Source organism: Ornithorhynchus anatinus, chromosome 5 (genome assembly GCF_004115215.2).
Source record: "Ornithorhynchus anatinus isolate Pmale09 chromosome 5, mOrnAna1.pri.v4, whole genome shotgun sequence".
Classification (NCBI taxonomy): Eukaryota; Metazoa; Chordata; class Mammalia; order Monotremata; family Ornithorhynchidae; genus Ornithorhynchus; species Ornithorhynchus anatinus.
Genome location: NC_041732.1, coordinates 80088914 through 80115117, shown reverse-complemented (window position 1 = coordinate 80115117; position 26204 = coordinate 80088914). Strand labels below are relative to the sequence as shown.

Below are 26204 nucleotides of genomic sequence, written 5' to 3'. Positions count from 1 at the left end.
GCCCAGCTCTTAGAACAGTGCTTTGCACATAGTAAGCGCTTAACAAATGCCACTATTATTATTATTCTAATCCCAGCTCTGCCACTTCTCTGCTGGGTGACCTTGGGCAAGTCATTTATTTAACTTCGCTGTGCCTCAGTTACCTCATCTGTAAAATGAGGATTAACACTATGAGCCCCATCCTGGGACAAGGAGTGAGTCCAACCCAGTTAGCTTGTACCTGCCCCAACGCTTAGTGCCTGCCACAAACTAAGTGCTTGACAGATACCATTTTTAAAAAAGAGTTTTTTCCACCTTTGTAGAATATATTTAAAAATAAGTGATAGCAAGATTTAGAGAAACAGAAAAGTGTTTTGGGGGCCTGGTGGAGAATGGGGACAAGAATTTGAGCCGAATACTGTAAAAACTAATGGGAAGCCCTCCAAAAAAACAGTTGGAGGAGTAAAGAAGTACATTAAGAGCAAAATGAGTTGAGTTGAATTTGAAGGGAAAGCATTACGTACAAAGGGAAGGCATGATTGTTTTATAGTTCACCTAAAAACAAGGATGCCTGAATATTTTGTACGATAGTCTGTAAGGCATCACCTATGAAGATGTTCCTTGAGCTTCCTGTGAGAATTTCCCCCCTCCCATTTTTCCTCCTTGCTGGCTCAAGGCTTCTGTGCTTGAGCCGAGCCCCCAGACTTTTCAGTACCGGACTTAATTGGAAGGAGGTCTAGACCTGGAGTAAACCTGCCCCGAAGTGTCATGCCTTTCGTTCAGTTTATTCAGCCATATTTACTGAGCACTTTCTGTGTGCAGAGCACTGTACTAAGCGCTTGGGAGAGAACAGTAGAACAGTAAAGACGCATTCCCTGCCCGCAACGCGCTTGCAGTCTAGAGGTGACCCTCAGATCTTACTTTGGGTGGGTGTGGGCGAAATATTTGACTCAATGTGCAGGTGGCTCTAAGCCTGTGAGCTTTACTGCTAAGCACTTAAGCGTTGGTGTGTGATTGGTTCGGATCTCGGGATCATTGTGGGTAGGGTCTAGTTGGGGTCGTCTAAAAGCGTTCCGGCCTCCAGAGACAGACGAGGGAATGAGCCAGAAAGTTACCAACAGGAAAGGCATCTAAAGATCTGATTTCTCACCTTTCCTCTAGGAAGTAGACTCCTGTTTAATTACTTGACCTACTTGGGGATGGTGTGGAGGAAAGATTGGTTGCATCCTTCCAAGCTTTTCCTCCCTTGATTGCAGGGGCCCTCCTCGTCAAAGACAGCCTAGGGAGGAAGGTAACGAAGAGGATAAGGAGAACCAAGGAGATGAAACCCAGGGTCAGCAGCCGCCTCAACGTCGGTACCGCCGTAACTTCAATTACCGACGCAGACGCCCAGAAAACCCTAAACCCCAAGATGGCAAAGAGACAAAAGCAGCCGAACCACCAGCTGAGAATACGTCCGCTCCCGAGGCTGAGCAGGGCGGGGCTGAGTAAATACCGGCTTACCATCTTTACCATCATCCGGGTGAGTCGAACGGGAGCCCGAACTCAGCAAGGAGTTACTGTGGGATGGGGCAGTGCTCCTAGTGTAAATCGGTCTGTTACTTGCCAGGACGGCAAGAGGTTCTGTGTCCGTGTAGTGCCTTGACTCCTTGGCTCCTTGGAACTTTGCAGCTAAGTGATAAACCCGTCACTTAGAAATCTGAGCCTTGGAAATAGCAACTTTTCAGAATGCACGTTATATGCACGTTATCACTTTTACTGGCATATAAAGTCGCCCTGACGCCAGTTGGAGACCCTCAGAGAGAGCTGCGGGGAGAGGGGCCAGGGCCCAGCAGTGGATCCGCCGACCCCCCTGTGTCTTTATTTAGTAATTAGTCTGCTCTGGCCGAAGCAGAGAAGCACAAGGATTTCGTAGAGCAGCAGGGTGGGAGAAGTGAGTCATGTGGCAGAGAAGTCCAGGGATGGAAGCTCGAGGTGAGTGGTAAATTTCAAGGAGCCAGGAGATCAGCCTGCACAACAGGCCCGGTCTGTTGTAGGGGTGCTGAGTCTGCAAGATCAGGTTGGGCCAGCACAAAGCCTCGAATAACCTTTGGCCTCCTCCCCACAATACTCTTTTTTTTGGCATAGGGAGAGGTCATGGTGCTAAGGTTAGAACATCGCATCTAGTTGCAGGACGAGTGGGGCAGAAAGACGGTGGTGGATTTGGGGCCGGCGGGGAGGAAGGGAGAGGATTTATTTTTATTTTTCTTTCTTTTTTTTTTTAAATAAAGTATTTAACTGATGAGTGAAAATTGTTTTAAGGCAGACCAAGATCTGTCGTGTTTGTGAAGGGGTGGAGAAGGGAGAGCAGACTCTGGGGAGATTTTAAAAAGAGAACATCAACAGGAGTCATTTACTTTTGCTTAACTTTTGGCCTTCTAACCGGAGGGAGAGGGAAGGTGCCACGGTCTCCTGTAACTCAGACCTCCTGAGACCGAGTTGGTCATCACCAAGCTGAGCTTAGTCACAGGCAGCCTCCCCACTGTTGGGTGAGGCAGTCCAGGGGGTCCTGCATGCAGAAAAGGAAAATAAATAAGACTAAGTGGCTTAAGGCCAAAACAAAAGGGAACATTTAAATATATATTTTCCTTGAGTGGTCCTGGCCAGAGCCTGTTAGCCATTTAAAGGGGCCAAGTCCTCACTGTGGTAACATTATGAGCATGGCTGAAACTGTAGGCGAGGTTGCCTTATCTGGGTAAGAGAGCATAGCTCGTCGTAGTGTTGCAGGTGGTCCAGCCGCAGCAGTGTGTGGTACTGTAATCCAGAGTGAATCCTCAGGAGGCGTGTTTTTAAATAACCGAGCTACGTTTGCACTTGGGCTCACTTCCCTGTTTTAAATGGGAAAACTCTGCTTGTCTCCAGCATGGCCTAGGGGATTGAGCGCAGGCCTGGAAGTCAGAACGACCCAGGTTCTCATCTGGGCTCTGCCGTGCACCTGCTGTGTGACCTTTCTCAAGTCACTTCACTTTTCTGGGCCTTAGTTCCCTCATTTATAAAATGGGGATTGAGCCTGGGAGCCCTGTGTGGGACGGGCACTGTGTCCAATCTGATTATCCTGGATCTACCCCAGCGCTTAATAAGTGATGCCTGGTATATAGTATGCGCTTAACAAATACCACATTTATTATTGAGGTTCAGTCGGTCAGTGGGATCTAGTGAACGCCCTACTGTGTGCTAAGTACGGAACTCAGTGCTTGGGAAAAATACAATTGCCTCTATCCCAGCCCTCAAGGAGAGGTGGTGCTCCTTGCTTCAGTCATGCTATGAGATTATCCTCTGTTTGAAAGATCGAGCAACTATTTGGGATAACCCTATTTATTTATTTCTTTCCTCTGTTGGTACCTAGAACCGCAAGCAAGTTCCTCTAGTGGTTTGCTGTACTAAAAATTTTATTTGGGGGGTGGTTAACATTGGATAACGGTCATCACCTGATATGCTACAACTAGTTTTTTTTCTCTCTTTTTAGTTTAGTCATCATACAAGAAGAAAAGAAATTCCAGCAATAAGAAATGAACAAAAGAATTGGAACTGAAGACCTTAAGTGCTTGCTTTTTGCTGTTGACCAGATAACTAGAACTATCTGCATTATCTATGCAGCATGGGATTTTTATTATTTTTACCTAAAGAAGTCTCCTTTTGGGAACGACAAACAAGTTTTTTAAAAAGCCTGGTTTTCTCAATATACCTTGAAAGGTTTTTAAATTGTTTCATATCTGGTCAAAGTTGAGATTTTTAAGAACCTCATTTTTAATTTGTATGAAATGTACACCTGATTTTTTCAAAAAGTCAACAAACTGCAAGCACCTGTTAATAAAGGTCTTAAATAATTTTTGTGTATATCTCTGGCTTCCTTTTTGTTCAAATTTTATATATACGCTTCCAAGTACTAGCAGGGAGCTGAGTCGGCGTCAAAGTACTATCCATGTTGTGCCTCTTTCCCCTCGGCCCCCCGCATCACTCCCTTCCCCATTCATGTCAACGGAACCTCGCCGACCGTTTCCAGTCGGAACGAGTAGGTGAGTAAGAGGCGGGGGCCGGAAGATGACTCCGTCGACAACGTAATATCGGAGCAAGCCTCTTCCTACCGGTAGGATGTTCGGAAGGTTCCAGCTCCGTTGTAAGGGAGGAAGTGGGGGAGACTGGGAGGAGGTGGGTTTCAGAGCTGCCATTTTGAGGCCCTTGCAGCCTGCTTGGAAACTTTGGCTCCGTCAGAGTGAGGGTGAGTGAGGCTGGGGGTCGTGGCCGCCGTGGGGTTGGCCCCAGAAGGCTGTCCCTGTAGAACTGTGATTTAATGAGTAGTACATAAACCGATGCCTGATTTGACTATATTTTATCTAATTAAAAAGGCGTGTGACCATTCTCTCAGGAGGCATGTGGGGGTGCTAAAGTTCCTCATCTAAACAACCTCACTTCGAATTCTGGAAGTGGCTTGAGTGTTGCGAAAGTGGTGATTTTTCTCTTTTTTTTTGATAGTAAGTAGGATTGGTGCCGGGTGTCCCGTAATGTGTCTTTCCCCAGATGCCCAGTGACTGAGGATCGAGGATCCAACTTTATTTACATTTGTCTCTATTTACGTTTACCCCAGGAGGGGGGGGTGGGGGAGTGGTCGTTAGTCATCTAGGGTGATTTATATTCAAGAAGCAAGTTTTCATGCTCACTTCTGTTGGCGAATGGGCCGATTAAACTTGTCCTTTTCACCTCATTCAAGTGGAAATGGGCAGAGGAGAGGGAAGCTAGGAGCTTGTCTGAGGCTAGGTTGGATTAAATCCCCTATGACACAACTGTGCAGCTTTTGCCTGGCCTACCGTGACCTGGACCGGAGAACCAAACGTTAGAGATGCTACGAGAAGAGAAGGGTACCTGCCCGGCTCAACTGATCGGACAAACTGGGACTGAACTGGATCAGGCTGGGTGCGTTCTGGTACTAGGGCGCGGAGTGGCTCTTATGCTTCCTGGAGAAAAAACTCCACAGACTGTTTTCAGATTGGTACTTTCCCGAATGCCACAGATTTAGTGGACTGGGTGCTTTTTCCTTCCCCTCCTCCCCCCTGCCCTTTCTCCCCCCCTCACCCGCCCAAGGATGAACTTTTACAAATTACTTGGCTTTGGGGCCCCGAGAAGCCTTTCTACTCGGCTTTTTCAGCCTCTCGATCCAGCGGGGGGTCCCCAGTGCCTGCTGTGTCTACTCTTTAATTGCTTTACTCGAGTCAATAGCTGGAAACTAATGGACTCTCCCTCTGCTCTGGGGTCTGTAGCCCTCAGCTCGGTCTGACAGGGTTCCCAAAGCAAACCTGCCCCCCAAATCCGGCGGAGGGAAAAACCACAACTTCAAATCCTAGCACTTAAAGGGGTACCTCTACTTGGGCAGTGTGTTGCTCTGAAACCTCATTTCCCGTGGGCTCTCTCTTAAGCCCTGCTGGCGTGGGCCCCCGGCTGCTTCAGTACTTCAATAACAAATCTGCATCTCTGACTGCCTGAAGGCCTAAGGAGGAGATTTTGCATCACCTTTCTCTAGCAGAGATCAGCTCGGGTTGAGGTATTTGGGTCTTTTCCTTTCGTACTGAGGACAAAAAGCACCTGAGGCACCCAAACCATAATTTTATCTTGGAAATGGAGTCGGGGGGGCGGGGGGTAGGGGTGCGGGCCCCCCGAAGACTACCTTGCCGGGGTGATTGGTGTGGGAGTCCTGATTCCACTGGGAAAAGGAGTGTGCTGCACCCAAGGAAGGGGGGATGAGAGGGAGAGGCTTTTTGAAGCAAGATGAACTAGTGGAAAGAGCACAGACCTAGGAATCAGAGGATCTGGGTTCTAATCCCAGTTCTTCCACTTGTCTGCTGTGTTTTCGAGCAAATCACTTCATTTTACTGTGCCTCAGTTACCTCATCTGTAAAATGGGGTTTGAGACTGAACCCTATGTGGGTCAGGCATTGTATCCAACCTGATTATCTTGTATTTACCCCAGCACTTAGTCCAGTGCCTGGCACAGAGTTAGCACTTAAATACCAATCTTTTTTCCCTTAAAAATCAGGTTTTGATCAGTTTGCATTTCAGGACACTCACTGGTTCAGCCAAGCTTTATGCTCTGTCTCCATATATTTCATTGCCTCCGTTGGAAGCCTGTTCTCCGACCCTGGGTCGTAATTCTGCCAGTGCAAACTGTTTCTCCCTGGGGGCTGCTAGTTGGTACCTGAGGGTTGGGATGAGTGGGGACATTTCTGGACTCTCTGCGAACTTTAACCCCTGCCAGATTTCTTCAGTCTATGCCCCTGGGGGCCCTTTGGGAGGCATCCGCAAAGCTCCCGAGCTGGTCAGGAATTTCAGGAATGCTCGGTCTCCAGGGATACACAAATGCTGCAGTGGGCAGAGGTGGGAGGGGTGGCCAAAATGGCTGAGGGGGGATTGGGCGTATCCTAAATGCCTTAGTCAAGCCTACAGCCTACCCACACTGGAGTCAAGAGTGCCAGCTGAATATTAATAGAGGTGTGAACTAGGGGCAGGAGCTTCAAGGTAGGTATGGGATCGATCAATAGGTAGGTATTTGTATTTATTGAGCACTTACTATGTGTAGGACACCATAGTAAGCGCTTGGGAGGGTACAACATGACAATATAACATATTTCCTGCCCACAGTGAGCATAGAAGCTGGCTATAGGCCAGCCCCTGAACCTGAGAGGCCGAGGAGACCTCCCTCACACAGCACTCGCCCACCGGTATCTAACTCTAGCCACCATCTTGACTTCGCTTCTGGCCTCGGAGCAGGCAGAAGGCTAACTGGCTCCTTGTCCTGGGGTTTCTGGTGCCCAAAATCTGGCCCGAGAGCCAAAGAAGGAAGATGTAACCCCAGGGGGAGGGGCTGAGAGCCCCTCCTAAGAGAAATGAGGCTCTTACGAATCCCCGCTTGGTCCCAGCTATGGTCCCTCTTGTCTCCTGTTAGTGGCAGCGTGCCTCGGGGCACTCTTCCAGACTGGGTGCCTTCTGACACCCAGGGATGGGGGTGCCCTGGTGGCTGGTGGGGTAGGTATGCGGGAGAAAGGAGGGATGTAGAAGCTAGCTGAGATCTACGGCCTCTCCAGGAGTTGATTTGGATTCCCTCCCAGCCCTCCAGGGAGTCGTGGAGGTGGGACTCCTTCAATAGTATTTATTGAACGCTTACTATGTGCAGAGCACTGTACTAAGTGCTTGAAGCATATGAGTCCAGGTCATATGTAGAAAAATGAATGACTTGAGGGAGGAAACTAAGGAAAGACAGCAGTGTGGACCCTAGGGGTCAGTCAATGGTATTGAGTGCTTTCTATCTACAGAGCACTGTACTAAGATCGGTAACTATTAGTGTCACCTCCAGCAGGGCGGTTGTTCCTAAAAGCGCGTGGGCCTTGGGTTACTTTGCCAACGAAGCTGCACAGCCCTGGGAAGAGGCAGTTGAGGTGGAGGGGTTGGGAGGTTGCTAAGAGAAGCAGCGTGGCTCACTGGAAAGAGCCCGGGCTTTGGAGTCAGAGGTCCTGGGTTCGAACCCCGGCTCCGCCACTTGTCAGCTGTGTGACTTTGGGCAAGTCACTTAACTTCTCGGTGCCTCAGTGACCTCATCTGTAAAATGGAGATTAAGACTGTGAGCCCCACGTGGGACAACCTGATTTCCCTGTGTCTACCCCAGCGCTTAGAACAGTGCTCGGCACATAGTAAGCGCTTAACAAATACCAACATTATTAATCGAAGGAAACTACCCTCTCTTTATGGATGATTCCTCAGTCTCCCTCTCCAGCCCTGATCAGTTCTCTGCAGTCTAGCATTTCCTCATGCCTTCAAGACATCTCTACTTGAATGTCCCATGGACACCTCAAACTTAGCATGTCCAAAACAGAACTCGTATTCCCCTCCCCCCACACACCGTCCTCCCCATCCGACAAGCTTGTAACCTTGGCTTTATCCTCAACTCAGCTCCATCATTCGACGCACATATTCAAACTGTCACTAAATCCTGTTGGTTCAGTCTTCAACATCGCTAAAACCTATCCTTTCCTCTCCATCCCAACTGGTACCTTAGTAATCCAAGCAATTTATCCTATCCCGCCTTGATTACTGTATCACCCTCTTTGCTGACTTCCCTGCCTCCTGTTTTTCCCCCACTCCAGTCTGTACTTCACTCTGCTTCCTGGATCACTTTTCTACGAAAACGTTCAGACCGTGTTACCCCATTCCTCAAGAACCTCCGGTGGTTGCCCATCCACCTCCACATCCAACAGAACCTCCTTACCATAGACCTTAAACCACTTAATTACCTTGCTCCCTCGTGGTCTGCTGCTTCGACACACCCCACCCACTTTGGTCCTCTAATACCAATTTAGTTATCGTCCTTAGATCTCATCTATATCGCCACCAACCTCGTGCCCCTGTCCCGCCTCTGACCTGAAACACCCTCCCTCTTCATATCAAACAGATTATCACTCTTCCCACATTCAGTGCCTCAAAAGCACACCGCCTCCAAGAGACCTTCCCTACGAAAGGCTCGTTTCCTCTTCTCCTACTCCCTTCTATGTCTCCCTTGTACTAGGATTTGCTCACTTTATTCACGCCTTCCTGAACCCCACAGTGCTTATGTATATGTCCATAATTTATTTCACTGTCTGTATCCCTCCGCCTTCTAGATAAACTTGTTCAATCAGTCGTATCTATTGAGCACTATGTGCAGAGCACTGTACTAAGTGCTTGGAATGTACAGTTGAGGACAGGGAGTCTACCAGCTGTTATTGTGCTCTCCCAATCGCTTCGTGCAGTGTTCTGCACACATTAAGTGCTCAATAAACAGCTATTTTACTGGTAAAGGCTCTCATAATATCCCGGCTGGATTACTGTGTCAGCCTTCTCTCTGATCTCCCTTCCTCCCGTCTCTCCCCGCTCCAGTCTATTCTTCATTATCGACCTCCGCACGAAACAAAAACTTCTCACTCTGGGCTTCAAGGCTCTCCATCATCTTATCCCCTCCTACCTCTCCTCCCTTCTCTCTTTCTACCGCCCACCCCGCACGCTCCGCTCCTCCGCCGCCCACCTCCTCACCGTCCCCCGTTCTCTCCTATCCCGCCGTCGACCCCTGGGCCACGTCCTCCCGCTGTCCCGGAATGCCCTTCCTCCTCACCTCCGCCAAACTAATTCTCTTCCCCTCTTCAAAGGCCTACTGAGAGCTCACCTCCTCTAAGAGGCCTTCCCACACTGAGCTTCCCCTTTTCCCTCTGCTCCCTCTGCTACCTCTCTGCCCCCTGCTTCACCTCCCCTCAGCTAAGCCCCCTTTTCCCCTCCTTTGCCTCTGCTCCTCCCCCTCTCCCCCTCCCCTCAGCACTCTGCTCCGCTCATAGGTATATATTTTTATTACCCTATTTATTTTGTTAATCCTCTTGTACATCCCTTTGATTCTATTTATTGCTATTGTTTTAATGAGATGTACATCCCCTTGATTCTATTTATTGCTATTGTTTTTTGTCTGTCTCCCCCCACCCCACCCCCCCGATTAGACTGTAAGCCCGTCAGTGGGCAGGGATTGTCTCTACCTGTTGCTGAATTGTCCCTTCCAAGCGCTTAGTACAGTTCTCTGCACATAGTAAGCGCTCAATAAATACTATTGAATGAATGAATAAATACGAATGACTTAAGGCTGGTTATCAGAAGGGAGTCAATTGTATTGAGTGCTTTCTTTGTGCAGAGTACAAAGTTGGTAGACACGCTCACTCTCCACAAGGAGCTTAGCCCTACCCTAGCCCTTCTGGGCTCAAATTGGACATGAGTTCTAATACTGGCTCTGCTAAGTCTTTCTGTATGACCTCGGGCCAGTCACTTCCTTTTCTGGGCCTCAGTTACCTCATCTGTAAAGGGATTAAAAGTGTGAGCCCCATGTGGGAAAGGGACTGTGTCCAACCATTGCTTGGCACATAATTGGTATTTAAGTGCTTACTGTGTGCCAGGCATTGTACCAAGCGCTGGGGTGGAGAAAACAAATGCCATCATTATTATTACAAGGAAATCGGATTAGACACAGTCCCTGTCCCACCTGGGGCTCGCAATCTTAATCCCCATTTTACAGATGAGATAATTGAGGTACAGACAATGAGGTGACTTGCCCATGGTCACACAGCAGACAAGTGGCGGAGCTGGGATTAGAACTCATGACCTTCGGACTCCCAGGCCAGTGTTCTATGCACTACGTCATGCTGCCTCTCGTAGTAAGTGCTTAACAATTACCATCATTACTATTATTAATAAACAGCAGCCCCACTCCCCCCGACCCCCTCCTAGGATGGCTAGCCTGTGATTCAACATTTTCCTTTCCCATCCTCCCCGCCCTAGGTGGGGAGGGGCAGCAATCCCGGAGGAGGGGGCTTTGTCAGTCTGCATCTCTCACCTATCTCTGCTCAATGACTTCTCTGTTCCATCTCTTCCCTCCCCGTCTCCGATGGCGATCCCCACCTCACCGCTTTAGGCCCCAGAGCCCGTGGGGCAAGGGTGTTTTGACTCCAGGGATCATGCCTCACTCCACACCTCCATCTTCATTCAATAGTATTTATTGAGCGCTTACTATATGCAGAGCACTGTACTAAGCGATTGGAATGTACAATTAGGCAACAGATAGAGACAATCCCTGCCCAGTGATGGGCCTCAGCAGCCCAGGAGGTGAGGGAGGGGCTCGGAAGTGCCCACTTTGAGGTTTTATCCCAGGCAGATGCTCCTGTCTGGAGGTGTGGAGCCCTACGCTTTTACACCCGGTTTATCGATGTTTCAGCTCCTGCTGCCAAGTTTTGCGGCTTTCGAGTCCCTACCGAGCTGGGTGGGGAATGGAGCGACTCTGCAGTGAGGAGGAGGGCGGAAGGGTCCCCAGAGAAAGCTTTAGGATCGCACAAACTTGGGTGTGTTTCCTGCAAAATGGCACACGATGGCATCAGGTTAGGCTCCACGCTAGGGGTAACATATGCGATGGCAGGGGCGGCTCCTTGTCTGGGATTTGCAAGGTCTGGCCACCGGGACCAGGGTGGCCAGGGGGAGCACGGAGGAAGAGGGAAGGGGGAAAGAAGGAACACTGCCCCCATGACCCTGCAGGACTCTACTTGCCCCAGGGGATGGGTCGAGAGGCTGCCATTGTTTTGAGGATTTTATTGAGCATCAGGAATGTTGCTTGGTGCCAGCCCTATTAAGCGGTGCCTGACAGGCTAATCAACCCTCAAGGTCCCCCACGGGGAGTCCAGCTGAGAGTGCGGGTCGAGGAAAGCGGCCTTCAGTGGGCAGTGTCCAGCGGGAGCGCGGGAGATGGAGAAAGGGAGAGCGGGCGCCTCACACGCGAGAGTTCAAGGCGTACATGGGGCCTGGCTCCGGCCTGCTTGTCCAGGAGCGGCGACCAGTGGCCCCTTTACCTGGGGGAAGAGAGACCTGAGTTGGGGGGGCCCCAGAGGCCCCGTCCCTCTGACCGCCGACTGACCAGCGGGCCCAAAGGGTGGGAGGGAGGCCTGCTTAGGGAAGCGGGGAAGGGGGGCAACTACGCGCACTGACCTGGGGGTCCGGAGAGGGAACAGGCAAGACCCAGGGCGGCAACCAGGCAGCCCGCAGAGCCCACGATCCCGAACCAGAGAGACCAACCCCACTCCCAGTGCCCGCTCAGGGGCCCTCGAGCCGGGTTGAGCGCCGCCCGCTCCAACGCCACCTCTGCTGCAAACCAGAAGGATCCCAGCGCTCCGGGGAACCCTGGAAGGGAGCAGGGATGGGGGCTGAATTCGCGGCCCCCTCCGACAGGTGCCCCCGGGTCCCACTCCTGGCGCAAGGGGAGGCGTGAGAGGGAGCGAGGGTGGAGGAAGAGGCACGAGGTCCGGGCCCCCTCACCTCCGGCCCCAAGGAGCAGCCCGGCCACAAAGCCAAGCCGTCGCCAGCGGTCCATGAGGAGCCGGACTCTGGCCAGAGCCGGGAGCAGCGCCAGCATCCCGGAGCCACAGAGGAGTCCAGAGAGGAGGAGCAGAGACCTCGTCAGCACCACCCGCCCTGAGGAGAGGAGCGGCGGAAGAAGAGGTGAAAGGCAAGGGAGGTGGGGTGGGTGGGTTGGGGGACCTGGCAGGGAAGGCCAGTGAGACCTCCAATTCCAAAGCGCCCGGGGCGGTGGAGGAGCTGGGGGTGAGGGTCACGGGGGGAAGAGCCCGGGGCTCACGTGGGTGCCGGGCCAGGATGGAGCCGTACTGGTCACACGTCCGAATGCCATCCAACACGTTGGTGACGCATTCCCGCCATAGCCCCCGGCACTTGTGACTCACCTGGAGGAGTCAAACCGCATCGAGCCGACGACGCGTCAGGTGATTCTCCCGCTCCGGCCCACCCCCGAAATAAACCGGTTCCGTTCTCCCCCGGCTCTTGGCCGCCTCCTCCCTGCAGCCTCAGGCCTGCCTCTCCCACCCGATGCCCCCCACCCCGGCCACCCCTCCCAAGATCCCGTCCCCTTGCGGTCACACGGAGGAGCGGAGTCCGGGGTCAAACCACCCTCAGCTCCCCAAAATGCCAGCCAGGCTCACCTCCACGCTGTCGTCCGAGTTGACCATCCAACAGTCGGTCCAGGTGGCCGTGACCAGGAGGGCGGTGGAGATGAGAGCCAGGCAGCCCATAGGCAGTAAAAGTGGTCCGGGCATTGGACCTTGTGTGCATCACATGGGCTTAGCCACCCACCTCTTGTCCAATTCATCCTCTCCCATTTCCTCCCCTTCATCCCCTCCCCCTCCCACTCTCCCCGCTGAAGTCAGCGTGGGCCAGTGGGCCAGTGGAGGGACTGGCTCCGTCTGTCAGCTCCGTAGCTTCATCCGCGTTCCCTTGCCCACTCCCCCTGCCTCACCCCGTCACCAGAGATCTCTTGGGAAAAGAGCAGGAAAGAGGAGTGGATGGAGGGAGCCCAGAGGTGAGCGGGAGCAGGAGAGAAGAGCAAGGGTCAGTGGGTGGAGGTGGGGCATGGGGGAGAATAGGAAGTAGGGGCGGGAATATGGAGGAGAGGAATGGGGGGGATGACGGGGAGAGATACGCTGCCGGGGGTGGGGAGCCGAGAGGAGAAAGAATAGGGCTGGAGGGGAGAGGTGTTGGGAGTTGTCTGGAATAATAATACTTATTACTATGGCATTTGTTAAGCGCTTAACTATGTGCCAAGCACTCTACTAAGCACCAGGGTGGATACAAGCAGATCGGGTTGGACACAATCCCTGTCCCAGGTGGGACTCACAGTCAATCCCCATTTTACAGATGAGGTAACTGAGGCCCAGAGAAGTGAAGTGACTTGCCCAGTGTCAGAGAGCAGACAAGTGCCGGAACCGGGATTAGAACTCATGATCTTCTGGCTCCCAAGCCTGTGCTCTATCCACTACGCCATAAGAGGACAGTGGCTGGGGGGGGGGGGGCCTTCCGTAGGGGCTTGGCACAGGGCACAGAGAAGGTATGAGGGGGAGAAGGGGAGGAGAGGGGGCCTGGTCCCGGGACACCCTGTTTGTGGAGAGGAACAGGCCCTGTAGGGCAGAGGGGAAGGGGAAGGGGCGGAGAGAAGCTGGTGGGGAGAGGGAGGTGTTGGGGCCCGGGGGCTCTGTGGGGACAGCGAGCGGCGGGGGGAAACCAACCTGGGCTCCGGACAGCAGAACGAGCCTCTCTCCTCCTCACTCTGAAGCCAAAGTCTGTGCAGCCCCCGCCCCTGGCTCTGATTTTGGTCCTCAGCTCGGGTCTGCCACCCCTGGCCCCAGGGGCTGGTCACATGGACTGCGAGCTTGCCAAGTCTCCTCGGGGGGTGGCTTAGGGGCACAGGGGTCTGCCCAGACCCCCGGGAGAGGAGGAGGAAGGGAAGGGAAAGGGGAGAGATGGAGAAAGATGAAGGGCAGCGCTGAGGTGAACCGGGAACACGGTAAGTGCTCAATGAATACCACTGATTATGGAGGGAGATGGGAAAGAAAGGGGCACTTCACCCCCTTAGGCCCTTCCATCCCTAGTTCCTCAAACATTTTATGATATTTGAGAACTTACTTTGTGCAGGGTACCGGACTCAGTGCTTGGGAGTCTACAGACACATTCCCTGCCCCCAAACGAGCTTAAAGTCTAGAGTGGGCGACAGACATTAAATAAATGACAGATATGGACATAAATGCTCTGAGGCTGAGCCGGGGAGTCGGGAGGACCTGGTTTCTAATCCCAGCTCCACCACTTGAGTGCTGTGTGACCTCGGGCAAGTCACTTGACTTCTCTGTGCCTCAGTTACCTCATCTGTAAAATAGGGATTAAATGAGGTTTTGAAGGTGGGGAGGGTGGTGGTCTGTTATACATGAAGGAAGAGGGAATTCCAGGGCAGGAGAAAGATGTGGGAAAGGGGTCAGCAGCAAAATAGGCAAGATGGGAGTAGACTGAGTAGATTGGCATTAGAGGAGTGGCGTGGATTGGGTCGAGGTAGAAGATCGACGAAGTATTAGGGGCTGAGCTGATTGAGCGCTTTAAAACTGACGGGAAGAAGCTTCTGTTTGGGGTGAAGATGGATGGGCAATCACAGGAGGTTCTTGAGGAATGGGGAAGCGTGTACTGAATGCTTTTCTAGAAAAATGATGCGGGCAGCACAGTGAAGTAAGGACTGGAGTGGGGAGGGACGGGAGGCAGAGGCTGTAGTCAAGGTGGAATAAGAGAAGTGCTTGGATCGGCGTGGTAGCCGTTCGGATGGAAAGGAAAGGGGAGATTCTAGAGAAGTCGAGAAAGTAGAATTGACAGGATTTGGTGACAGGTCAAATATGCGGGTTGAGAGAGGTGAGCTGAAGATAATGCCAAGGTTACGAGCTTGTGAGACAGGGAGGATGCCGGTGCTGTCTTAGTGACAGGAAAATCAGGGGGAGGACTGGGTTTGAGTAGGAATATAACAATAATAATAATAAAAATGATATTTGTTAAGTGCTTATTATGTGCCAGGCACTGTACTAAGCGCTGGGGTGGATACAAGCAAATCGGGTTGGACACAGTCCCTGTCCCATGTGGGGCTCACGGTCTCAATCTCAATATGAGGAGTTCTGCTTTGGACGTGTTAAGACGTAAAAGTCCGGAAGGCAGGAGGAAATGTGAGACTGCAGAGGAGAGAGGTCAGGGCTGGAAAGGTTGATTTGGGAACCATTTGCATAGTGATGGTAGTTGAAGCCACGGGAGCGAATGGGTTCTCCAAGAGAGTGGGTGTAGATGCAGAATAGACGGGGACCCAGAACTGAGCCTTGAGGGACAACCACAATTAGAGGGTAGGAGCCAGGAGAAACCTGCAAAAGAGACTGAGAATTGGCCAGAGAGATAGGAGGAGAACCAGGAGAGGACAGTGTCGGGGAATGTTTTATGTTTCCAGGAGACGGGGATGGTCCACGGGATTGAAGGCATCTGAGGGGATTAGAATAAGGTGGAGTCGGCAGTTGAATTTGGCATGAAGAAGGTCATTGGTGACCTTAGGGCAGTTTCTGGGACCTCTGTGTCACCCACCACCAACCCCAGACTGCTTCCTGAGCTTGTCCCCTTGTCCTCGAGTCCCCCAGTTTCCCTCCCTCGCCCCACCGTGAGCAGAGACAGTGAGAGACACTGAGAGAGGCATCTGGAAACAGGCGGTGGGTAGCCCAAAGACAGAAACGGAGGTGGCCAAACTTAATCTGTTTCCGCCCCCGAGCCTGCAGTTGAGAGCTCCAGAGAGAGGCCATCTCTAACACTGTCACTCCCACCGAGATGCGAGATGCTCATTACCACTTCACGATGACGACTGCCTCCCTCACCAGTACCCTCTCCCCGGCCATCGCTGTCGCAAATGAAGGCAACCAGACTCGGAAAAACAAACCATGGCTTATCTTTGCACGGACAATATTCACAGAAACAGTTTCCCCCGGGAGGACGGGAGAGTGGACAGGCTAGGACAGGGCTGGAGGGCCGTGGGGCTGGTGGTTTGGGGATTCTGGGGTCGGGAGGGGGACCAGGAGGGCAGGTGCCCCCGAAATCACAGACCCGGGTCTCCCCTCATGGGCGCAGACACTTTGGGTCTGAAATTCAAAAGAGAGAGATGCCGTTAGCTCCGCTGAGCGGACCCGAGCAGTCAGGGGATGGGTGGAGGATGGAGGGGGCGGGGACAGAGCTGACCCTGACCCTTGCCGGATGCCATCTGCCCGGTGCCCCGGGGCTGAAGTTTTCCCCGACCCCGGAGTAGAGGCCTGACCGCTCCCAGGTGGGCAGTTGGTGGGGAAGGGGCGGGAGCGGTCTCAGGTGGGCCAGTGGCCAGAGAGAGGCCAGGTCCCCGGGGCCGGACAGACGAGGCGTGAAGCAGCCAGGGTGGGGGCCGAAGGCCACGGGGAGGTTAAGTGGGGCCGGAGGCTAGGGGCCGGGAAGGGAGGGCGGCCTGCGGGGGCCGGGGGGCTGGAGAGGGTGGCGGCCGCCTGGGCCGGGAGGGACAGAGGAAGTGGGGTGGGAGGTGGGGCGGGGCGGGTCTGGGGGCTGGGGGGCCGGTGAGGGTTGGCGGGAGGCTCAGACGTACTCCCGGGCGGCGGAAGCGGGCCCGGGCCGGTAGTGCTGCTGGTTGGTGCCTCGCTCATCGCCGGGACAGACACAGCAGAGGAAGGAGCCGCCCAGCATGGCCAGGCCGGCCGCCGCCCAGCCCACGAACAGGGCCGGCCCAAACTCGAACCTGCAGGGGAGACTGGGTTGGCGACAAGCAACGCCAGCCCACGGGCCTCCAGGGCCCTGGACGGGCCCGGGGATGGGCAGCCTCGGCTCCCCTGCCCCTCCCTCCCCCCCCCGGCGTGGGGGATGGGATGATGGGGTGAGGGGCGGGAGGACTAGGTAGAGCCAGGAAGCCTCCCATCACCCTGCTGGGACCGGCCACCCAGAAGATGGCCCATGTCGGCCGCTATATCCATCCACCACTGTCTCGTGGGCTTCGTCTCTCTCCCTCTCTTCCTGTTTCTGCCTCCGCCCCTTTCCCAGGCTCTCTGTCTCTGTCCTTGTCCCTTCTTCCTCCTCCAGCCAAGGCCACCCCGGCCTCCAGCACTGTGGCTCACCCAGACACAGAGCCCCTCAGAAACAGCCCACCCGGACGCAGCCCCTCCGAACACAGCCCCCCCCCAGCTCCCTCTGGGAAACAGTCCCCCAAGAACCATCCCCCTGGACATAACTCCCCCTCACACAGCCCTTCTGGATAGAGTCCACCCTGGACATAACCCCCCGCACATAGCCTCTCCAGATACAGTCCCCTGGAGACAACCCCCCCGCCCCGACACAGTCCCTCCGGACACAGTGACCCAGGATTTAGTCGCCCAACCCCCACCCCTAACGTGGCTCCTGAACTCAGGCGGATGCCTGAGCCAGAGAGTCTGTGATCTGTCACCTGTGAGAGGAAAGTGGGGAGAGAGAGGGAGAGATGGAGAGAAGAAGAGAGGGGAGGCGGGAGGGAACATCTCCTCGCCCAGCCCCCTGTCCCAGCAGAGGCTGTGAGGAGACCGAAGGCCCTGAGAGGTGGGGAGGACAGCAGGGTTTCGGCGACCCTGCAGTAACAGCCTCAACGAGACCCCAAAGCAAAGACACACACACACGTACCTCCCTCCCACCCCCACATCCTCACCTGGCATTTAATGGGGTGCTGGGGTTGAAGAACTCCTGTGTCACCAGCGTTGCGTACCAGGAGACGGCGGTCAGCGTGCAGAGTCCTGGGCACACACAGTCCCGGGTCGGAGGTGGGCAGGGGGCAGGGCAGCCCCTTCGGGGCCACAGTGGGGTGGGAGGAAGCAAGCGGGGAGGGGGGACACTGCTCTCGGTGGCTTTAGGCTGCTCTCCCTGAGAGTCACCCCGGAACTGACCCCTCCCTGACCTCTGAGGGGCCGGAGTAGGAACTGGCCAGGAAAGGGGGCAGTTGGGAGGGTCTGCGGGGAGGACAGGGGGTCACGGGTCTGGGAGACGGAGGGACGTGGGGCAGACGGGGCTCCAGGGAAGCGGGGGATGGGGGGGTTGCCCGGGGGCAGGGGGAGGGGTTACCTGCTAGAAGAAAGAGAGCGCCCCCAGAGATGGCCACACGGTCCTTGGCTGTGGGGTTGGAGTCGCCCACCCGGGTGCACTTCATGCCCACGACACTGACCACGACACCCATGAAGCCCAGGAGCACGGAGACCACCATGAGAGCCCGTGCCGTCTGGATGTGAACTGTGGGGAAGAGGCAGGGTGGAGAAAGCCTCCCCCTGCCGCAACCCTCCCCTCCCCACATACGCAAACACGCACACACACTGCCCTCCTGCTCCCTGAGCCCTTCTCCCCCGCTCCCACTCCGGTCTGCCCCTCGCCCGGGCTGAGGGCCAGAAGGCCGGACCCAGCAACCCGATTTCTCCGCGGGGTCACGGCTGGGCGTTTCTCTTCAAGATCCACCCCCCACCCACTCCAGTGCCAGCTTCTTGGCACCCCTTCCCCCTTCCCTATTAAGAGCCTGCCTTGGACCGTGCTTCTGCCCACTCCTTTCCCCTTGCCCCCTCTCTGTCTTCTCTAAGGCCTGGTCAACGCCCTTGACCCCCAGCGTCCCGCTGCCCCGGCTCATGTTCCTGATGTTCCGAGGGGTCTGGGGGAAGGGGCAGCGGGAGACCTGTTTTTGCCAGAAAGCAGGGCCACCCCTCCTCCCCCAGCCTCATGGTAGAGAAGCCTTGGGGCCCGGGGCCAGGGGCCAGCTGCCCGCCAAGGCACCGAGGGGTCCTATTTCGCCCACCCCCACCCCACACGGTTCTAGGCTCCCCCCATGCTGCTTCTGGGAGCAGCCCCTTCCCCCAGTTCAGACCCGCTGGAGGCTGTGGGACTGCAGCGGCAGGGAAAGGAACAGAGGGGACAGGGAGGCAGCCGGGGAAAGGAAGAAGAGGGAAGGGGGGAATGAAGCCGCCAAAATTAGTTCTACCCCAAGGGGGATGACGAGGGTGTGGTGTGGGTGCTCTGGGGGCGGAGGGGGGACCCCAGGATTCTTCTATTGTGCCTGGTCCTCGAACCCCAACACCTCAGAGTCTCCTCCCACCTCAGCCAAGGCATCCAGATCCTCAAGATTCCCTGGCCCGGTATACCTCCCGTGCCTTTCTCTCCTCATATTGAACCCCAGCCACCCACCACCCACCCTGCTGCCATGCCCCAGCCGCTTATCCACTCCACGGGGAGCACAGGAGGGCCTCCGGAGGAAGGCATGGCATTCGGGACCTGTAGTGGTGGCATTTGTTAAGCGCCTACTAAGTGCCAGGCGCCGTTCTAAGCGAAGCGCTGGGGTAGATACAGGGTAATCAGGTTCTCCCACGTGGGGCTCACAATCTTCATCCCCATTTTACGCACGAGGGAACTGAGGCACAGAGAAGTTAAGTGGCTTGCCCAAGGTCACACCGCAGACAAGCGGCAGAGCCGGGATTAGAATCCATGACTTCTGACTCCCAAGCCAGGGTTCTTTCCACTAAGCCTCGCTGCTTCTAGGTTGGGGAGAGGGAGCTGGGGTGGGGGGAGGTAGGGAGAGGGAGTGGGATGCAGTAGGGAGAAGGAGGTAGGGAGAAGGAGCAAGGTGCTGTGGGGTAGAGAGAAGAGAGGGAGCTGGGGTGGGGTGGGGAGTGGGAGCAGGGCCCGGGTTCCTACCATCAAGTGACAGCAGAGAGTCGTAGAGCTTGCACTGCACCTGGCCGGTGCTCTGGGAAGCGCAGGCCATCCACAGGCCCTCGTACAGTCCCACCGCCGTGATGATGGCGTCCCCCGCGTAGGACGACTGCTTCCACTGAGGCAGCGCCGTGCTGGCGATGATGCCCACCCAGCCGCTCAGCGCCACGAAGTAGCCCAGGAGCTGTAAGCCGGAGTTCGCCATGGCCCGGCGCCGACGGTCCGGGGGCCCGGGGGATCGAGGGCCCGAGCTCACTGTGAGCAGGGAGGGGAGGCCCGGGGCCCGGGGGGCATGGCCGGGCACTCTCCGTTGCCGGCCGGACGCTGGGGAGGGCAGTTGGGAAGGGCAGCCGCCGAAAAAGTGGGAACAGCAGAGGCAGCGGCGACGGCGGCAGTTGGAGGCTCCCGGCTCCAGAATGCAGGGGGAGGTGCGGGGGCTGGGAATGCCCAAAGCACCGCCCACCGAGGCCGGACAGGGCCGGAGTTGGAGCCCAGGCCGGGCTCAGCCCCCACGGGGTGACACGGGGTCGTGGGGCAGGACAACAAGCCAGCCCACCCCCTGGCACCCCTTCCCAGTGGAGCAAACCTCCTTCTCATGCTCACCCCCTCCCCCTGTCCACCATCCGGATCTGTCCGGCCAGCCCGATCCCCGGCACTTTCTGCCTCTGCATCTCCCCTGACGTGGGCGTTCGGTCCCGGTAGTTCTCCCCCACCCGCCCTCAATGGGCCCGCTCCTCCCACAGCCCGGCAAGCAGGAAAGAGGAATCCCTCTTTCTGGAGCGGGGGGGATTAAGGTTAGACATCAAAAAGGACTTCACCGGGAGGACCGTGAACCTCAATCAGGGGGATTGCTTCCTGGGCTGGGGAGGAGTGATCCCGCCCTGAGGCAGAAGGTTGGATGGAATGACCTAGGCCGCATGGTTTCTCTGTTACTGAGAGAAAAAGTGAGGTCCAGAGAGGAGAATGGGAAGGGGCCCCTCGGGTGGGAAGGCGGGGTGGACGCTATGCCCACAGAAGGTTGAACTCGGAGGTCCTGCTGGGGTCTGGCCTCCTGCCCAGAGAGAGGTAGGCAGCGGGAAGGGGGGCACAGCCCCAGGCTGCAGGGGGATTGTGCTTGCTGCCTTGGAGACCCCTAAATCCCTTCCCTCCTCCCCTCTCCCGTCCTCTCCGCTCCCCTGCCCGGCTCTGCCCTGCCCGGATTAGTGACTCCCGCCGGGACAGGAGGTAAAGCTGCCCTGCAGTGGGCAGAGACCTCGGGGACCGCTGGGGCTGGCCCAGGCTCCAACCCCGTACCACTGGGTCCCCGGGCTCACCCGGGCCCGCTTTCCCGGCTGCCGTGGAAGCAAGGGGTCCCAGGGGAGGGGGCTCAGAACCTGCTCAGGTCTGCTGATGGAGAGAAGGGATGGCGGTCTGAGGGAAGGAGGCCAGAACTCTCACGGATCTGAGGCCGAAGGGAAGGGGTCGGGGTCCGAGGGGAGTGGGGGCCAGAACCCGTGTGGGGCTGGGGCTGAAGGGAGGGGCGTTAGAACCTGCCCGGGTCTGAGGCCGGAGGGAAGGGGTGGGGGTCCGAGGGGAAGAGGTGAGAACCGGGGCTGGGACTGGAGGGATGGGATCAGGGTCCAAGGGGAGGGAGGAGAAGGGAATAACGGGACAACGGTTCCAGGTGGGTCGCCGAGGTGCCCCCTCTCCCTCTCCCTGTCTCCCAGAGGGGCTCTGGGTGTCTCCCGGCAGCTGCAGAGGGGCAGGCAGAGAGTTTGTTTCTTTTTTCATGGTATTGGTTAAGTGCTTACTATGTTCTAAGAGCTGGGGTAGATAAACGTTAATTAGATTGGACACAGCCCCTATCCGGCATGGGGCTCGCAGTCTAAACGGGGGGGAGAACAGGTGAACTGAGGCAGAGAGAAATGAAGTGACTTACCCAAGTTCTGGCTCCCAGGCCCATGCTCTTTCCCCTAGGCTTTGCTGCTTCTCAAGTTGGGAGGAGAGAATCCCCTGCTGCTTCATTCATTCTTTCATTCAATCATATTTATTGCGCACTTACTGTGTGCAGAGCACTGTACTAAGCACTTGGAAAAGTACAATACAGCAATAAATAGTGACATTCCCTGGCCACAATGAGCTCAGAGTCCAGAATGGGGGAGACAGATGGCAATACAAATAAAGTGACAGACATGTACAGAAGTGCTTTGGGGCTGGGAAGGGGGAAGAGCAAAGGGATCGATAAAATTATAGATATGTACGTAACTGCTCTGCTGCTTCCTCTCCTGTCCTCTCCCAAGCAGCCGGGACCCGTGTCCGTGGCTCCTACCCCTGTCCTGCCCTGGCCACGGTCGCTCCAGTGTCCGGAGCGCTGGGGCCGCGGGGCCGAGGGCTCCCTTCCTCAAGCCTGCTCTCCCACAGGGCCGGCTTCTGCCCCATCCACGGTTCTGGGTGCACAGGGTGAGGCTGGAGACTGTATGGGACTCTCCTGAGGTCTCGGTGTCTCTCTCTGCCTGTTTTGTCCTGAATCTCCTACACCCGAGAGGGCAGGTGTTAAGCGGATGGGCAGACAGGCCGGGAGGAGTAGGCAGGTGGGGAGGCAGGAGTCAGGATCAGACAGGAGGCAGGAGGAAGGAAGAAGCAGACGGGGAGGTGGGGCAGGCAAGGGGAGGCAGAAGAGGAGAGGCAGGACGAGGGGTCACCCTTCCCCCGCCGCCTGCCCACTTCACCTGGGACCAGGACCGGGGTTGGAGGGAATGGGGCAAGGCGGGCCGGGCCGAGCCCGGGCGGGGTTGGGCGGTCCAGGGCCCGGGAAGGAAGCGGGGCGGAGGGGCCGGCTGGGGGGAGTGGAAGAGAGGAAGCTCAGCCCCACACTTCCTCCCCTTCCTGGGGCTCTCTGCAGAGGAGTGGGGGTGTTAGCAGCAGCGGGAAGGGGCCTGGGGGAGGGCCTGGCATCAGGGACTCAGAAGGCGGGTGTTGGGGGACCCCCCTCCACCGTCCCGGCCTCCTCATGCAGAGAATGTTTAACCACCCTCCTGCCTCATTAGAAATCCCCTCACGCTTGCTTAGTTAGGCCCATGGGGACCCTGGGGGAATCAACCAGCCCGCCCCCTCCCTCTCCCGCCCTTAGGCCCCTCACTCACTCAGCACCCCCTGGGTCGGGCCCCCCTCGGCTCCACCCTCCCCAGACTGCTTCCAGTTTTTCAGCAGGTCCCCTGCCCTCCTAGCGGGAGAGCTCGGGCTATGCCCCGGGCCTGGGTGGGCGCGAGGGCGGCCCTGCAGGTGTCTGCCCCCAGAGCCCAGGAGCGGAGGGCTGGGGTCAGGGCTCGGATCCCCAAGGGTCAGCGGCCCAGCCGCGCCGCTTCGACTGCAGCCCCCGCCCGCCGGGTCGGTCTCCGTGGGCTACTTGTGCCCAGGCCTCTGCTCCCTCGCATTCCTCACGTGGCAATGCAAACGAGCGGCGGGGGGGCCGGCCGCTGCCCGGACAATAGTGCCTGTGTGCCCACCCCGGCTGGGGCCGGGCGTGGGCCTCGGGGCTCAGAGGAGGGGGCCGTCCGGAGTCAACGGGAGCTCCTCCGACCCCTGCCCCGACTGCCGGGCGGCCCCTGGACCGAAGTTTCCTTAGCCCAGAGCCCGTGGCGGAGAGTCCTGCCGGGAACAGGACATCCAGAGAGAGGGGAGAGAGGAGGGAGGGAGGAAAACGGGGCGGGGGGTGGGGAGAGAGAGAGAAAGCGTTCATGTGTGCGTGGACACCATCAAGAGCCCTGCTCAGACCCAGGCTCAACCCTGGCCCCTCGACCCTCTAGACTGTAAGCTCACTGTGGACAGGTAATGTATCTGTTATATTGTTGTATGTTGTACTCTCCCGACTGCTTAGCACAGTGCTCTGCCCACAGGAACGCTCAATAAATATGATCGAATGAACGAATTAATAGACGGTAAGCTCCTCTGAGAAGCAGCGTGGCTCAGTGGATAGGACATGGGCCCGTGAGTCGGAAGGACCTGGGTTCTAATCCCTGCTCTACCAATCTGCTGTGTGACCTTGGGCAAGTCATTTCACTTCCTCTGTGCCTCAGTTCTCTCTTCCGTCAAATCTGTCAAAGACTGTGAGCCCATGTGGGACGGCGACGGTGTCCGATCCGATTAACTTGTATTCACCCCGGCACTTAGAACAGTGTTTGGCACACAGTTAGTGCTTAACAGGTATCATAATCATTATTATTATCCTCCAGACTGTAAACTCGTTGTGAGCAGGGGTTGTGTCCACTGATTGTTGCAGTGTACTCTCCACAGCGCTTAGTACAGAGCTCTGCACAATGTAAACACTCAGTAAATTTGATTAATTGACCAGGACCTCAGCTGGGCCGTAACAATCAGGTTGAGGCTTGATGGCCTGAGACCCATTTCGAATCTTTCCGTTGGGCTTCCAGGACTTCAGGAACTCTCACAGTCACAGCCGTGACCTCAGGCGCATGACGACTGACGTGGAAAGAGGAGGAGGTGAAGGAGAAGGGGGCAGGAGGAGGTGGAAAAGGAGGAGGAGAAGGGGGCAGGAGGTGGAAAAGGAGGAGGAGAAGGGGGCAGGAGGTGGAAAAGGAGGATGAGGAGGGGGAAAAGGAGGAGGCAGTAGGAGGAGGAGGAGGAGGCAGAAACAGGAGGAGGAGGAAAAGGAGGGAGAGAAATTGGCAGCAGGGGAGGAGGAGGAGGAGGAGGAGGGGAAAGCAGCAGGAGGAAGAGGAGGAGGAGAGAGGAGAGAAGGCAGGAGGAGGAGGAGGTAGGCATCTCAGGCCCCACCAGAGCGGCCTGTCGGGTGAAGGCAGGTCCTGGAGGGCAGTTTGGCTTTGCAATCTGGTCAGGCATGTGTGTTTCTGACAAACTCCCAGGAGCCGGGAAACGGGATGGAGGGAGTGAGATTGTTCTGGTCCTTAAATAATAATAACAGTAATAATGTTGGTATTTGTTAAGCGCTTACTATGTGCCGAACACTGTTCTAATTGCTGGGGGAGGTACAGGGTCATCAGGTCCCAGGCGGGCTCACAGTCTTAATCCCCATTTTCCAGATGAGGTCACTGAGGTACAGAGAAGTGAAGTGGCTTGCCCACAGTCACACAGCTGACAAGCGGCGGGATTAGAACCCATGACCTCTGACTCCTGAGCCCGTGCTCTTTCCACTGAGCCACGCTGCTTCTCAACCCCAGCCACCTGAACAACTCCGGCACCCCTAGCCCAGCTCGAGCCCGGCAGACTCCCCAGCCACCGACCTGGCCGACTCCCCCCACGTTAAGCAGGGGGCTCTGTACTTTTCTGGAGCTACACACTGGACCCCTCTCTCTCGCTCGCTGTCTCTCTTTCCTCTTCTCCACTCTACCACTTGTCTCTCCTCCACCCACTCTGCAAAGTGAAGCAGAGAAGCAGCATGGCTCAGTGGAAAGAGGCCGGGCTTGGGAGCCAGAGGTCATGGGTTTGAATCCCACCTCTGCCACTTGTCAGCTGTGACTGTGGGCAAGTCACTTAACTTCTCTGTGCCTCAGTTCCCTCATCTGTAAAATGGGGATTAACTGTGAGCCTCATGTGGGACAACGTGATTACCCTGTATCTACCCCAGCGCTTAGAACAGTGCTCGGCACATAGTAAGCGCTTAACGAACACCAACATTATTAAATGCAAGCCCACATCTCATGCTCACTTACTATCGATCAATCGATCGGTGGTATTTATTAAGGGCTTACTGTGCGTAGAGCGCTGTACTAAGCACTTGGGAGAATATAACGTAACGCAGCTGGTAGACGTGTTCCCTGCCCTAATGAGCTTACAGTCCACAGGGGGAGACAGCCATAATATTATATATTATGCACATAAGTGCTGTGGGGCTGAGGAAGAGGTGAATAAAGGGTGAAAATCCAAGTGCCAGGGCCATGAGAAGGGAGTGGGAGAAGAGGAAATAAGGGCTTGGTGAGAGTAAGGCCTCTTGAAGGGGATGAGCAATTAGCAAGATGCATATTCATCCCTTATTAAGGTCTACGGTCCACTCAGTTCTAGCAAAATGAATATTTTCACAGCACGTTTGGGCAAGAACATTAGGGACTTTGGGAACAGTCTTCTGTCAATATGGTGTTGGAAGAAATGGTTAGAGAAGCAGCGTGGCTCAGTGGAAAGAGCCCGGGCTTGGGAGTCAGAGGTCATGGGTTCAAATCCCGGCTCTGCCACTTGTCAGCTGTGTGACTTTGGGCAAGTCACTTCACTTCTCTGTGCCTCAGTTACCTCATCTGTAAAATGGGCAGTAAGACTGGGAGCCTCACAGAGGACAACCTGATTACCCTGTGTCTACCCCAGTGCTTAGAACAGTGCTCTGCACATAGTAAGAGCTTAACAAATACCAACATTATTATTATTATAAAGGGTTTGAGGGTGGGGGAAGAGAACATCGGTCGGATATGAAGAAGGAGGGCATTCCAGGCCACAGGCAGGACGTGGGTGAGGGGTCAGCGGTGAGATGTCTAGATAAAATCAAGGTACAGTGAGAAGGTTGGCATTAGGGGAGTGAAGCGTGCGGGTTGGATTGTAACGGGAAATCG

General features: G+C 55.8%; 3 protein-coding genes across 4 annotated transcripts in view; 1 reads left to right on the top strand and 2 right to left on the bottom strand.

Annotated features, from left to right (window-relative positions):
- Positions 1 to 3855, top strand: part of YBX1 (Y-box binding protein 1) — a 30477-nt gene extending 26622 nt beyond the window's left edge. For both annotated transcript variants that reach the window (XM_029065743.2, XM_029065742.2), the window contains 2 exons: positions 1236 to 1501; positions 3485 to 3855. In XM_029065743.2, the coding sequence (XP_028921576.1) occupies positions 1236 to 1470 (235 nt within the window). In that variant the 3' untranslated portion in view covers positions 1471 to 1501; positions 3485 to 3855. The remainder of the gene's footprint in view (positions 1 to 1235; positions 1502 to 3484) is intronic.
- Positions 3856 to 11328: 7473 nt separating this feature from the next.
- Positions 11329 to 12638, bottom strand: LOC120638405 (claudin-16-like). The gene is made up of 5 exons (XM_039912220.1): positions 12549 to 12638; positions 12191 to 12293; positions 11872 to 12027; positions 11545 to 11736; positions 11329 to 11408 (listed from the first exon to the last, which is right to left on the bottom strand). Exons 1-5 carry the CDS (start codon positions 12636 to 12638, stop codon positions 11329 to 11331), a joined length of 621 nt encoding a protein of 206 aa, XP_039768154.1.
- A 3192-nt stretch (positions 12639 to 15830) lies between these two features.
- Positions 15831 to 20133, bottom strand: CLDN19 (claudin 19). The gene is made up of 5 exons (XM_029064626.2): positions 19633 to 20133; positions 18025 to 18189; positions 17615 to 17699; positions 16532 to 16681; positions 15831 to 16043 (listed from the first exon to the last, which is right to left on the bottom strand). Exons 1-5 carry the CDS (start codon positions 19853 to 19855, stop codon positions 16001 to 16003), a joined length of 666 nt encoding a protein of 221 aa, XP_028920459.1. The 5' UTR covers positions 19856 to 20133; the 3' UTR covers positions 15831 to 16000.
- Between the last annotated feature and the right edge of the window lie 6071 nt (positions 20134 to 26204).

Excerpts from the sequence above, each read along its gene's own strand:
- LOC120638405 (XM_039912220.1), bottom strand. The coding sequence starts at position 12,638 with ATGGGCTGCCTGGCTCTCATCTCCACCGCCCTCCTGGTCACGGCCACC. Across the intron at positions 12,294-12,548 it reads ACTCGGACGACAGCGTGGAG|GTGAGTCACAAGTGCCGGGG; the intron begins GTGAGCCTGGCT and ends TGACTCCTCCAG. Across the intron at positions 11,409-11,544 it reads TTCCCTCTCCGGACCCCCAG|GTAAAGGGGCCACTGGTCGC; the intron begins GTCAGTGCGCGT and ends CTCTTCCCCCAG.
- CLDN19 (XM_029064626.2), bottom strand. The coding sequence starts at position 19,855 with ATGGCGAACTCCGGCTTACAGCTCCTGGGCTACTTCGTGGCGCTGAGC. Across the intron at positions 18,190-19,632 it reads CTCTCTGCTGTCACTTGATG|TTCACATCCAGACGGCACGG; the intron begins GTAGGAACCCGG and ends TCTTCCCCACAG. Across the intron at positions 16,682-17,614 it reads AGCACCCCATTAAATGCCAG|GTTCGAGTTTGGGCCGGCCC; the intron begins GTGAGGATGTGG and ends TCTCCCCTGCAG.